Source organism: Polypterus senegalus, chromosome 14, assembly GCF_016835505.1.
Source record: "Polypterus senegalus isolate Bchr_013 chromosome 14, ASM1683550v1, whole genome shotgun sequence".
NCBI lineage: Eukaryota > Metazoa > Chordata > Cladistia > Polypteriformes > Polypteridae > Polypterus > Polypterus senegalus.
Genome location: NC_053167.1, coordinates 62,900,349 through 62,915,410, shown reverse-complemented (window position 1 = coordinate 62,915,410; position 15,062 = coordinate 62,900,349). Strand labels below are relative to the sequence as shown.

Below are 15,062 nucleotides of genomic sequence, written 5' to 3'. Positions count from 1 at the left end.
ATATGTATATATGTGTGTATATTTTTCTTATATAATTTTCTTTAATTGCTGGTAATGCCGATAAGGCACATTACCAGAGGCAGAAATTTGGACGTTCACATAGAAAATGTAATTTCTATACCACAGCCGTCGTGTAGCGCCTTTCAAAAGGGATCTACTACCGAGAGATGATCCATATATATTTTAGCTGCTGTTACTTACCTGTTCTGTTACACCGTCTTTAAAATGTAGTTTACCCGCAACCACTCCAGTACTGCTCAATGTACCTTTACTTCTTAAAACGTTAATGTTTTACTGTTTAATAACTTAAAGACTACATTTTATTATTTTTCCCTTGCACTCAGTGACCAAAGCTATACACACACATATATATACCTGTGTGTATGTTTGTATGTGTATGTATATGTATATATGTATATATGTATATATGTATATATATATATATATATATATATATATATATATATATATATATATATATATATATATATATATATACACACTTCTCCGCTGCGAAGCACAGGTATTTTGCTAGTATCTTATAAAATTGCAGTGTAAAAGGCAGGTCTCCCAACCCTGTAAAGCCTAAATCAACATTTACATATTGTTAAACCAACTACAATGGCAGTTTTGTCAATGTTTAGTCCATGGACACCATCATATGTATTGTACATTAATTTCATGCTGGTTTCAAACATTTAAAATTGAACAAATATTTTGAAAGTTATTATGCAAGATAAGTGTCAAGTCTGACTCAAAAATAAGAGCAACATACATACATTTTAATCAAACATGCATAATGCTGACATTTAGCCCAGTTTTTTTTTTTTTTTTTTTGAGTGAGGTTTTACTGCTTATCCTACCTTCATTTCTTTGCGGAGACGAACATTACTCACTTTAAAGTGAGCTGTAGGTCCATTAGGTAGATGACAAAGTACTAAACCATCTGTATACATTAAGGAAGCTCACGTGGAAGGGCAGGGACATGATGGAGTGGGGGGGATAGGTAGAGAGAGAGACAGAGAACAAAACAAAACCTTTCTAAAAGCCATATGCTCTTTTTTCCCCCCACTCATTTAGGATATTTTTGCATCTTTATTTACTGTCAAATACATCCATTAATTTCATTGAACCACACATTCCAAATAGAGTGTCACTGCTGTCCAAAGCCTACTCTGGCAGTCTCAAGTGTCAAAAAAGAAAACCAGGCGCACACCCATACTTGTTATCAAGCCAATTAAGAGTCACCCATCTATCAATGTCTTTAGGAAAAGAGTGAAAAACCAGAACACTCAGAAGACAAGGAAATAAGCCAATCCCATAAACTGAGTAGGACAGGATTCACTGAGTCTTCTTAGAGCTGTAAAGCTAAAATGCTAACTCTACTGGTCCACTGTGCAATAGTTAAGGCTACAAGGAAAAATTCAAACTACTAATGGATAATTATATATTTTAAACATGTTTTTCGTTGACGATACAGTTTAGCACTGGGCAGCACTGGCATTTGTGCAGCTTGAACATTTTTTCCACTTTCTACAAAAATGTATACATTAAGTAGTGACTCTAAATTTGCTAGACCGGCAGTGGATGCACGAGTAAGGTGTTCCCATCAAGGATTTGCCCTTGCCTTGCATATGCTGATGCTACAACTTTTTCAAAGAAAACATTTTAGAAAATAGATGGATGAAAATCATTTCCTTTACCAGCCAAAGAGATTAAAGGGACAGTAGCTTCATAACATATACAGTACAATCCCTCTTAACTGGCCTAGCATTAACTGGCTGACGGATTAACTGGCCTGTTAAAATATATATATATTTTTTAATCCTGAGTTCTTCTTTATGTTATATGTATGCACTTCCTTCTTTCCTGGAACGTGAGAGGTATTTTAAAACCAGTAAACAACAAAATAGTGTTCAAATTAAATAAAGTGCAGTGTATCAAAAGTCTTCTTTAAATAGATAATCCATTAAAATGAGTGAATCAGTGGAGGTTAAAATACATTAGTAAAAAACAAGTCCTTTAAAAACAATGCAAACAAGGTTAAAACAATGGTTGGAAGCGGTCTATTAAAATCCAAAGCATGGTGCCTTCTTCTTTCTACCTGGCGGCTCCCCTGCTTCTCCCATCGGGCTTCGCAACAGGGGAGTCGCCCTACCTGCAGGTACAGCTGCCTTCCACACTGGTCCGGTAGCCCTCCGATCCCTGGCTACGTCGGGCTCCATCCGGATCGAGACTTGGGTTCTTTTCCCAGCGGCCAGGGTGCTCACGCTGGGGCTAAACCAGCCCAAAGTCTCCACGACTGCCGCTGCCTTTCAATGTCCAGTCATCTTCAATATCGGTCACTCCAGCTTCGTGATCACTCAGCTGGAGCGACTGCTTTCTTCTGCATCACAAATTCCCTGGGAACGATTGGCCACACATACCACGCCCCCTCGCTGATTATTTATTTAAAAAGTGGCCTTTTTTGACTTGAGCTGTGGACCTGCTACCCCATACTGTCTAGTTGTTCTACGAGAAAAAAAAACCTGTGTGCGAAGTCATGGATGAAGCCTTGTGGATATGGTTTCTTCAGGAACGTCGAAGAGGTACAGTACATACTGTACCTTAGAAATATTTTTCTACATGAAAATAGGTATGCGTCGGATTAACCGGCTAAAACGGCAACTGGCCATGGGTCCAGTCCTGAGGTGGCAGGTTAAGAGGGACTGTACTGTAATCTGATAAAAAATAATTTCTCAAAGAACACAGTGCAATTCAAGATATCATTTTAAGATGTCAGTCTTTGTGAAAATTTACCTCAAGGTCTACCACAAATACTGAATATTAAGTAGGTGCATTTCTCATAAAAGTAAAACTCGTTTTACAAATGTATTCATACAAAAAAAGGATACTGGGTACTTTTCGGTCCTCATTAACAACAATTAGATATGTAAAGTCTCTGGCAACACACTGTGGAATAATTTTCTTCAACGCCAAACCTCTTCTGTAGTACACATGGGAGTCTGGAATTACTGTGGCCAGCTGTTCACAAAATCTCACTGTCCTCTAAAGGGAAAAAATAAAGAATATTCAATGTCAGTCAGTACCAAAAATATGCCAAATACATAACAATCTTGTAACAAGAACATAATCAGTCTTACTGAGATGTAATAGAAATGTCTATGCTTGCCAAATTCTGCATAAAACATTTACCTTCAATTTTACACATTCTAATTATAAAGTCAGATGTGTAATTAATACAGGACTAGAACTTAATACAAAAGAAAATTTAATTACTTACAAAATGAAAAATGTAGCACTTCTTTGTGTATAATACAAAAGATAACACAATGAACACAAATTCTGTTTTTTAGTTATCATCACACATATTGAAACTGCCTTTAACTAAAACTTATAATTACATTTAGGGTGGTCAAAACTGAGGGTCTTTTTTCACTTGTATGAAGTTTTTAATTAAAAATACCTTAATTATTTTTACTCATGGAAGTTTACAATTTTTTTAATTGTGTTTTGGTTAAAACAAATGTAATCAGACATTCAAAATTTAAATTTTGACAAGTCAAATGTAATTAAAGATACCTCTCTAACTGAAAGCTCTATGGATGTCACTGAGAAAAAAATTCTGTCAGTTTGTACTGATCAAACTGGGACCTACAAGTATCTCTATTCAAATTTCAACTGGTAACAATGCAATTACAGAAAATAATAAAAATATTTTACTTGTATATCACCTTTCTTATACTCTGAATCAGCACAATATGAGAAATCTCTTAATATACAAACTGGTTTTTACAACTAAGACTTTTTTCATTGACTTTTATAGAGCTTTCAGTTAAAATATATATTATGTGCCTGACAGATCTCTAATCTGATTTTGGACTAGTCCAGTAGTTCTCACTCAGTCCCAGTGACCCATGTGGCTGTAGGTTTTTGTTCCAACCAGTTTTACAATCAAGGAGTAATTTTTTCCCTCTTCTTTTACTCTGTATTCAGAAAAGGACAGCACTGTTATTTTAACAGTGTATATAAATATTTGTATTTTTGTTATAGGTTGAAATGAATTAGTCTCTTTTGCTGTTTTCTTATTAAGCGTGCCTTTTTCTGTGTAGTTTGCTCCCTTAAATGTATCCTAATAATGATATTTAGCAAAAAGTGAATCAGACACAAAGTAAACGACATTTAATGCTGAAACTTACTTCAGTATCGAACCCACTAACATGCTCTTTAGTAAATAACGGATTAAATAACTAGAACACCTAGAACAGAAGAATGAAGATATTTATCTTCATCATCTTAATCAAGTTAAAAAAAAAAACCAACTAAATTATTCCCATATAACATTCATAAATACTTTGTACATTTGCATAAAAATTGACCTAACTTGTTTTTAATTTCCACATTGGCCTCCAAAATAGTGAAACTGAAAAATAACAGCTTGCTTAATTAGTAAAAGAGTCATATTAAAAACAATACTTGGATAGAACAATAACCTGCAGCCACATGAGAACCCCAGGACTGAGTTTGAGAGCCACTGGATAACTCAATCCTGAAGTGTTCAGATTTTAATTCACATTTTTGACTTCTCCAAGTAACGCATATACTGTAGACTTCTCAGAATGGAATTGTTCAAAAATTATATTTTAAATATCAAAAATGTACTTTTTCATGCACTGGATGGTCACTTTGTCCAAAGCTCGTGCCTGCCTTGTGCAGGGAACTGCTGGAAAACACTCTGGCTCTCAGCGACTCTTAATTGGTTTAAAAATATTATGTTAAAATCTGATTTTGACTTATCAGAACCTAATTATAACTAATAAAAACATTGGCATTACATTTTTTAACTAAAGCAAATTACAAATTGTATATCTCCATTTTAGTCGAAGCAAATGTATTTTATCCATCCATCATCCAACCCGTTATATCCTAACAACAGGGTCACGGGGGTCTGCTGGAGCCAATCCCAGCCAACACAGGGCGCAAGGCAGGAAACAAACCCTGGGCAGGGCGCCATCCTACCGCAGGGCGTACACACACGCACACACCAGGGACAATTTAGGACCGCCAATGCACCTAACCTGCATGTCTTTGGACTGTGGGAGGAAACCCAAGCAGACATGGGGAGAACATGCAAACTCCACGCAGGGAGGATCCGGGAAGCGAACCCGGGTCTGCTAACTGCAAGGCAGCAGCAAAATGTATTTTATTAAATAATTATTTTTTAAGTTTCTTCATACACCAAGTGGTTCAATTTGGACACATCATCAATGATGAACCCAAGGTCATAAGATGTTTCGGGTCTTACATCATCAGACACCCTCACCCTGGTAACCCAGCTTGTTTCCAAGTAGTGTGCTACACCATGGATCGCCCTCTTGGTATTTTGTCTTCTTGCTCTAATGGGCCTCCTCTATCTGGTCTTCCATCATGATCACTCGCTTAGACTGGTCAAATGTTAAGACCAAATCTAACCTGAGTGTCGGCCCTGCGATGTGTTCCAGAAAGTTCAACTGATTTCCTAGATCAGCCTTAAGCTGTCAGTTCCACACTGAGGATAGCAGCCCAATTGGGGCCCTGAGCGCCACCTGGTGTTTTTCCACTGCCTTAACTGTGCCTTACTGGGAGATGGTGTTTGCTATTTTAAACTCCAGTGCAGATGGTGTCAACTGCTACCTTCAGCACTTGGTCTTGGCACCACCTATACCGCCTCTCTTGGAAGGCTTTCGGGCAGCAGCTCAAGATGTGCCCTAAAGAACCTCTTGCCTGGTATAGGCAGCATGCCAAGGCATCAGCTAGAACCCAGCAATGCAGGTTGTAAGGGCTTGAAAGGACATCATACACTAACTGAATCAGTCTAGCTGGTTCTGAGTTCCAAAGTTCTGCCCATGTGATCTTTCCAGCGATTATATGATCCCAACTGATACAAGATCCTTGCAGGTGCATAGCCACTGCCCTGCTACGCCATTCTTCTTCCACCTCTGCACAGATCTCTTCCTGGATCTGTTGACATCTCTCTCCCCCACGTTTTACTGTGTTGGGGTCTTACAATGCTATCAAACCCAGCTCGTCCAACTGCCACTGACTGCCACCGAGCCTACCAGCATGCCGTGTCTCAGCCTTGTTTCATCCTGTTTAACTGCCTTCTGTGCCTGCCATTTCCTCTCAATTTTAACTATAACCCCTGCACAGCAGATTCTGTAGGTCTCTGAGTCTCTGTAAAGGAGCATCTCTTTCATTTTAGTGTAACCCTGATATTCTGTATATGCATTTAATTATCTTTTTTTTCATGGCTCTAAAGTCCAATAACCCCCTACTTTCTCTGCTGTTCTCTTTCCAGTTTTCTGTGGTGGCAATCTGCGAAACCACCACCTAATCAAAACACCATGTAGTCACTAGGGGGTGCCTCCGAGCCCTAACTGGTAGATCCTCAGATCTCTCAGGTTCTTGCAAATTTTGCCACAAAAACAGGTTACTGTAATTGTCAATTGTCCACTACCCATATTCAATGCTGGAAAATCCATCCGTCTGTCTGTTGTGCTCATAAAACCACCCCCCACAACAGCCGGGGCACCCCTAGTGGGTATCTTTCGGAAAGGCTGTCTAATGGCTTTATGAGGCACTCACTCACAGGACCTGCAATTTGGGAAGCTGGCCATCAGTGACCCAGTTGCAGTCTCTCCAGTCGTCACCACACTATTCGCAATTGTAATCCAGCCTTTCATATACCAAGTGGTACAACTAGGACACATCATTAGTGATGAACTTGTATATAAATATAGTTAGAATGATATCTGAAAACAGTTGACCTAGAAATCTGTGTTCAATTGAAGCCTCTGTATTTGATCTCTCATAATTGAAGTGATGCAGGGAAATAGGGAAAGCAGTGGGTGCAACAAACTTGTGCTCTTTGTGTTTTGATGTATTTACAGTTAGGTCCATAAATATTTATAAATAAATATTTAGCTGGATTTGAGCAGACAGTATGTCTCTGAAGACCTCAGAATTCATTTGGCTGCTTCTGTCCTGTGTCATATCATCAATAAACACTAGTGTCCCAGTGCCACTGGCAGCCATGCACGCCCAAGCCATCACACTGCCTTCACCTGAAGGATGGCTTCTTTCACCTGCATGGAGAGCTCCTTTGACCGCATGTTGTCTGTTCACGCAAAATCTTCCACATGCAAGCACCACACCTCAAATCAACTCCAGGCCTTTTATCTGCTTAATTGATAATGACATAATGACGGACTTGCCCACACCTGCCCATGAAATAGCCTTTGAGTCAATTGTCCAATTACTTTTGAGCCCCTGAAATGAAGGGATTGTGTTAAAAAAATGCTTTAGTTGCCTCACATTTTTATGCAATCTTTTTGATCAACCCACTGAATTAAAGCTGAAAGTTTGCACTTCAACTGCATCTGAGTTGTTTAATTTAAAATTCATTGTGGTAATGGACAGAACCAAAATAAAAAAAAAAGTTGTCTCTGTCCAAATATTTGTGTACACCTTCTGGAAACAATTGTATTTTTCTAATGGAATGGAGAAAGGTTATCATGAAAGCACATATAGTAACAGAGAAACCTATGTCTTCACTTGATACAAGTCATTGGTATTCTACAATTGAGCTAGAGTAAGTCAGACAAGTGAACTAACAAAGAACAATTCAGAATGGATAACGACAGCAACAGTTCTGATTTTTTAAATGACACTAATTTAAACTGATTACAATACCATAATACAGAATACAGCACTGTAAAATTCAAAGCAAATCAAAAGATTTTATGCTTCCAGATAATAAAATAATCTAAAATAAACATGGGCGATATGGCCTAAAATCAATATCACGATAAATTGAGCAGTTAACCTCGATAACGATAAATGGACGATAACCACCCCAAGTGCCAAAAAAACAAACTTTTTTTTTTTTTCATTTGATGGGGCTGTGGCAGGCAGCATAGTTCCTCCAGTTATTTTGATAATATTATTCCCCCTAGACCTATTCATTGCAATTATATTATTACCACTTTAAAGGACTGTAAAATGTCACTGAAAATAAATGAAGACAATAGTAGTAAGTACTTTTAGTGGTTAAGATTTATTAACTGAACAAAATAAAAAGTGTAGGATACAATATGTAACCATGCTCTCTAAAAAATGTGTATCCCTTGTAAACAAAATAGTTTAATAATAAATATGTTTCACATTGGCTATGCACAAAGTAAACAATGATTGTGCAAATGTAATGCCATCATGGACAAAGGCCTATCTCTGCTAAGGCCTTGAGGTAGCATATCTATCCAAATCTTCACACCCAACATCACCCCAATTCATGGTCTAATTCTCAAATAAAGCAAGCAAAATAAAGTAAGAATTAAATAAGACCTCTCAGACCATATTTACAAAATTAAAAAGGGTTGGCACAGTAATAAAACATTTTAAAAATCATGTATTTTGCTACATTTCACAGCACAACATGATCAACACTGGCTCACAATAAGTCTTCTGTAAAAACTTTCTGGATACACTGCTGCTCAGCAGTCTTAAGTATTTTATGCCTATATAAACATTATTCAAACATTAATACTTTCAATTTTGAATATGACACACAGAATTAAAGTCACTTTAAAACACACCAGATGTCACCACCCAAATATATTAAGATGTACACATTTACCGACTGCCAGGTGTAGCCTGTGCCCAAAACATTGCACCCGTGTCCATTTATTGAGCTTGACAGCTTTCACAATATTTGGGCCGTTGTCAGTTGTTATAGCAACAAGGTCCTCTTCACTGATGTCCCATGCAGACAGCATCGCTCTCAACCCCTGTCCAACCATCTCCCCCGTGTGATCAGATGGAAAATAGGCCGCCTCGAGCACTCTGGTACGCAGCTCCCATTTGTTGTCGATGTAATGAACTGTGAGACTAATATACGGCTCCATTGTGCGGCTGGACCAGAGATCGGATGTGGCTGGAACGGCTTAACGTATCTCAATTCAGCAGCAACCTTTTTCCTCTCTGTGCTGTACATGCTGGGAATGATAGTTTTTGAAAAATATTTTCGTGATGGGAGTTCGTATCTCTTGTCAATTATTTTCATGAAGTGTCTGAACCCGTATGCTCCACTGTAGCAATAGGAGCCATGTCTTTGCTATGTGGTAGCCTATAGCATTTGTGATTTCTTGCCATCTTTTTGAAGTTCGCTCATATAGTGGAGTACTAGCAAATGCTTCGGTTATTGACCGCTGCCTGGTGGAGGAAGACGTTTTTGCTGGTCCTCCTAATCTCTTCTCGCTTTGAGCTTTTTTTATGTCTTCGAATTGAATCACATGGTTGTGCTGCAGGTGGTGGAAGAGGTTGGTTGTGTTACCTTGACTTGACGCAACAGTCTTTTTGCAGAGTTTACATTTAACAATTTTTTGATCAATATCATCCTTGTTGAATCCAAAATGTTGCCAAACGATTGATGATGCATTTTTTTTGTTAACAAGCGTCTCCTCTTCCTCCTCCACCAGCTCTACCTTCGTCGCTGCTGCTTCAACATTTAAATCGTCCTCCATTTGTTCACCCGTGTCTCGTCTTGTTACAGGTAGTAGAGTCATGTGACTCCACCCCGTCAAGTCTGTAACGTAGCACAGCGTCTTAAAGGGACATGAACATCGCCAACCTGCACATGCCTTTTCTTTTTTTTTTAAAATACCGAATTTACCGACATGGGCAAAATGACGTCGATGAGAGTCATAAATTTCGGTAACGATAAATTTTTGATATATCGCCCAGCCCTAATCTAAAATAAGTGAACATTTTAATTACAAGAAATGGTTAGATTACTTTGGACTTGGCATAGGTTTACAGGACCACTCCTGCCACATGGACAGAGTGCAGTAAAATTCTTACTTGCATGTGCTAACAAAACATACAACAAGTCGCTACTCTATAGTGCCATGATTAACGAGTATAACTAAACTTACCTGGTGAAAAAAATATAAATGGGAAAATGTTATGTTTTAGTATTGTGTAATATTTTTAGAAAATAATTTTTAAAAATATATAAATATTCTAATTATATAAAGTAAACTTTTTATAAAAGACATTAAGGAATAGTTTTATTATTAATATAATGTATAGAATAGAATATTGTTGGAAATGCCGTATATACAATTCCTAAAACATTTCTTATTCAAGAACTATGCTGGCTACATGTGGCAGCGGAATTGATTTCTAATTTTTGACATTTTCTGCATACATTTTTGTATACAAAACAAATAAAATCAAGATAAAAATGTCAGTACTCATACTACAGTACTACTGACTTCCAACTTCTATCTGTGCTATTCTGCAACAGTTATTGACTAAGGTCACCCTTTTCAACTATTAATTGCAAACCAATATTCTCAGTTTTTTTAAACAAGAAAATGAACTTGTGGTTGAGGATGGATTTTCTGGGCTGCAGAACCATGAGACATATCAGCTAGTCAAACCCATATTTCCTTAGTTTGTTGGCAGACAGAAACAAAAGATTCTACTCTGTCACAGAATTAACCAGACATGTAACTACACATATGGCTTGACACGGGCTATTTATTAGCATTAATAAAGTACAGTATAAATGGAATGACAATGACTATCTTCTCAAATAACAGAAGTAATCAACTGCATGTAAAACACATTCAAGCTACAATCAACTGTCACACAAACCAAGTAACCCTACTGGAATCTATCACCTTTGCTCTCACTTGTACATTTAACAGGGCTATCAGCCCAATGCGTTCTCACAACTTAGCTTAAAATCAGATCTTGATCAAAAAGCACAGAGGGGAAAAAAAAGATTTTAAAAAGAAAACTGATCACCTCATTTTTGCTAAACCCAGGACAGAAGTGTGCTTCTTTGCTTTAGATAACAATATTCAAAGTCAAATATATGCAAAGAACCACAAAATGTTAAAGTTACAAGGTAGTCTGGTAGTCCCATTGATGACAGCAAGTTATTAAAATCTCATATAAGATATCACTTTATAGTTTGTTAGCCAATTTATAAAACAAATAATACAAATTTGCAAGCCTCAGATAAAAAGTGAGACACACTTAAAAATGGTCACTATTACTCAAAGGAAATAAAAAATAGAATGCAAATAAATCTCTCTTCCAAACCTTAGCTGCAGACACTAAATACTCACAAATATATTTGTAACATACATATAATGCCTCTCTTTTCTTTAAGACTTACCCCTCTGGGTCTGTCTGATGTTGTAATTAAGATCTTGGGGTTTGTAAGTCGGTTAAAGTAGGATGAAAATTCATCTGTCCCTTCATCTAAAGCAACCTGTAAAAAAAGTTAAGATTGATATTGGGTTCATATCTACACAGAAAAAACATATGGAATTACCAATGCTAAATCTTGATATATTGTCAATGAAAATCCTGAAAAATGACAGAACACAAGCCTGGTACACAAACATCTCTTGCTAAATAAAAAAGTAATACCAGAATCATATACCACTGTAACATCTCAACAAAAAGTAAAATTATCATGTCTAAGGAGCACAATGAAATTCTTATTTATATGCCTGACCAATATGCAACACATTTAAACAATGGTTTACGCTGATATACAAGTAAACCATTGCCGTAAAACACATGTAAATTGAACTCCTTAAACATTCAGGCAAGAACAAACACATAATTTACTGTTCCACAGCAAGAGTAGAATGTGTATTGCTCACAGGTTTTGACTATTAGCCCTCATTTTTGACACAATTGACATTTTCCTAACCAGGATGACATGAACTAATCTTTCAGTAAATGGAAAACATGATTTTGTCTTTTTTTTTTTTTTTAAACTATGCGGACACACCCACAAGTGCAAGTTACCGTTGCTGTTTTTCAACCAAAAATGATGACAATAAAAGCCAAGCAAGGCAGCCCAACAATATCCAGTTATATTCTTGTAGGTTGACCGTTTTATCTGTGATTATTCAGGCACTGCTTCCTGTGAAGACAGAATATCCACCGAGTTTAAGAATTCTTCAAAGAATTTTTGACTCCTTATCAATAGAAACCCTGAAGAATACGAAAAAACTCGTAACCCCGGGCCACCTTAAAATTCTTTGCACCTCTCCTCATCAGAGTCTTTTGTTTTGCAAATATGTCTATCAGCACAAGCAGCAAGAACCCTGCTATGCCATCCCCCCCCCACCGCTGCAGCACAACTCGTTCCCCCAACTCAAGGCTCTTTATCTGCATGTGAGGTGCCTGGCATTGTATGGGGTAAATAATATATCATGATTTGGAACACATGTATTTCATGTGTTTTCTGTGCCTACAACGATCTGTATAAGTGTAGGATGAAAGGAAATGCAAGGCAAGAAATACTGAACATACAAAAAGCAGAAACTTTTTCCATGTTATACTAATAATGACATTAAGGGTATAATGTGTGAAGACTTTAGTCCAAATATTAGATAAACACGTGCGCTTTTATTCAAGAATATAACCAAAGTTAAAAAAAAAATCATTCAATTTACATGTTGCTGTCAATGTGTTAAAAACCCAAGCTCAAATGTCAATCGACAGAAAGCTAATATGTATTCTTGGATGGTACAGAATTAAGAACTGCTGCCTTGAACCCGAAACCTTTTGGTTATGAATCTGGGCACTCCGCATTTTGAGTAGTGAGCTGCTATTAATATGACTATAATATAATAAAAACATACATTTGATTTGAGTCTGTAACACCCAGTGTAAAATTTTGGGTACTTGTACAAGTTAGCGCTTTTTTTTTTATTATTATTATTCAGTTTTATTCCCTCAGTGACATTCACGTGGTACAACGAACTTTCCTCTCCCTCTCTGAGCTGATGCCATTTATCTCCATTCTTTTCACAAGGTCAGCAATGGCCACAGTTAGTGTTGTGGTTGATGCCTGCTCAGAACTATTTATTGTACCGGCAATCAATGATACGATGTCCCATGACCGCTATCAGACTATCATGAGGCATTTGTGCTTTGACAACAAAGACATCAGTGCAGAACGTGTGAAAAACGACAGGTTTGCTGCAATTTTGGACATTTGGCAACATTTTGTTAAGAGCTGTGTTTTAAGTTATAGCCCAGGGCAAAGACTTTCCGAGTCTTAACTTTTAAATGCAAGCATTCATCAACTAGTATGAATGTAGGTTACTAAAGGACTGTGAATAGGTCCACAGGAATCACTGGCATTTGCAGCAGCATGTTGATAAGAACACTTGGCGAACAGAATTCAACCCAAACCTTTAATAGTAAGTTAATCCATGGTACAATATCTTCTGTTTGAAGTACTTAAGCAGTTCTTAAGCAGATAAATACTTTTAGGTGTGTGGGTGGTCTTTAAGAAAGTTAAAACTATCATCAATACTATTATTTCATTAATCAATAACTACATAAAGTATAAACAACTAGTAGTTAAGTCCTTGATCTTAACCTCTGCTAATCTAACCTGTTCGCCTGGCCCAGGTAACATCATGACAACTCTACCAATGGCTCAGCATGCTCTTTAAAGTTGGTGATCAGCCAAAATGTCTACAGTACCTAATGATAGTTCATCTTTGGTGGAGAACGGCCTCTTTATCCTGCTTAGACTGAATTATTAATTATATATTTTTATATAATATACTTAACACACAACTTATTATGCTAATTTCTGAGCAACAAATACAATTTCCACCCTCTTCCCTACTCTACACAACAATGAATTGCATCGCTGAAGACAGTGCCTGACTCCATCCTCCTGATGGTTTGACTTCACCTTTCTGAACCATGCACATAAACTTGAATGTCAAAAACAATAATTGAGATTTACAAAAGGAAAATCTCACCTCATCATCCTCAGGATTGACTACGGTTTCATCAAAAACTCTCTGGTTTTCAATAGTTTTTGGAATCGGCTTTGGGGGTGCCTTAAAATCAAAAAAGAGTGTGATTAAAGAAACTTATTCAAAATGTGCTTAATGTTAATAATAACTAGACTGGAAAAGGAATACAAAGGTACTATTCATTGAGGTTTGAAGTTTGTCAAAAGTGAAAAAACGAACAAGGCTATAAAACATAAAAAATACAGTGCTATTTCAGATTTTACACTGCTCAAGTTATTTACATTTTCTGCTTGTCAGAGGGTACTTTGATGATTCATTTTCTTTTAGCCCAGACCTTCTGGCAGTCAGTCAAAAGCAACACTGCACAGGCAGTCTTGGTAAGTTGGTAAGAAATTGCACACTGTACTTGCCCCTGCATTAAGTGAACAAATATTTAGTAACATGATACTCTAGATCATAACCATATATCGAAAATGCAAATGTCAATTAATTACAGTTTGTAGACCTACATGTAGGTTCGCTTTTGATAGCTGCTACCTCAAAAGATACACTGATTTCATTCAATCTCTGCAAAAAAAGAAATTGACTTCAAAGCCAACGGATATTTTAAAGCAAATAAGCAAAATACCTTGTCGCCCAGTGCTTCTCGCTCTCTTTTCCTTTTCTTCTTCAAATCACTTTTTTCCTAACATTTAAAGAAAGATGAGACATTAGCAAATAGCTTTTACTAGCAGGCTTTGACTCCAAATCAAGAAGGACTGCTTGGCAGATGCTATTCTGTAAAGCATGAAACCCTACAGTAGATTATGCCATTGGCAATTGGTATGCAAGATTGAGTTTCGTTTCTTTCCCATTAAAGGCGGTAAGCACTGACAGATCTGAAACCCGTGTTTTATCGCCTCACCTTCTTCTTCTGTTGCTTTAGTTTCATAAACATGAAGTGTCTGCGTTGTTTATTTTTAATGTCCGAAACGCTAAAAGTTGGAGGAAAACAGGATTCCGTGTTGATATCTCCGTTTGAAGTCGACTGTAATTGCTCCATCTCGGCATCCTTTTCTTTGAGACGTTTCTTCCCAGATTCAGCCTTATTATCTTTCTTTTTCCGTTTACCTTTTACCTGCGGTTCCTCAAAGTCCATCTCCTCGTTGTCACTAGCTGCCATGTCTACCGAGCACTCACGTGGGTCTGCCGCTGGGAACCTGAGCGGACATT

At 37.2% G+C, this 15,062-nt stretch overlaps 1 protein-coding gene across 1 annotated transcript in view; it reads right to left on the bottom strand.

Moving 5' to 3' along the window:
* rpf1 (ribosome production factor 1 homolog) overlaps positions 1-15,062 on the bottom strand; it is a 25,678-nt gene extending 10,616 nt beyond the window's left edge. The window contains exons 1-6 of the mRNA XM_039736143.1: positions 14,755-15,062; positions 14,479-14,535; positions 13,854-13,934; positions 11,228-11,323; positions 2,895-3,048; positions 864-946 (exon numbers count right to left, since the gene is read on the bottom strand). Coding sequence (XP_039592077.1) covers positions 864-946; positions 2,895-3,048; positions 11,228-11,323; positions 13,854-13,934; positions 14,479-14,535; positions 14,755-15,012 — 729 coding nt within the window. The 5' untranslated portion in view covers positions 15,013-15,062. The remainder of the gene's footprint in view (positions 1-863; positions 947-2,894; positions 3,049-11,227; positions 11,324-13,853; positions 13,935-14,478; positions 14,536-14,754) is intronic.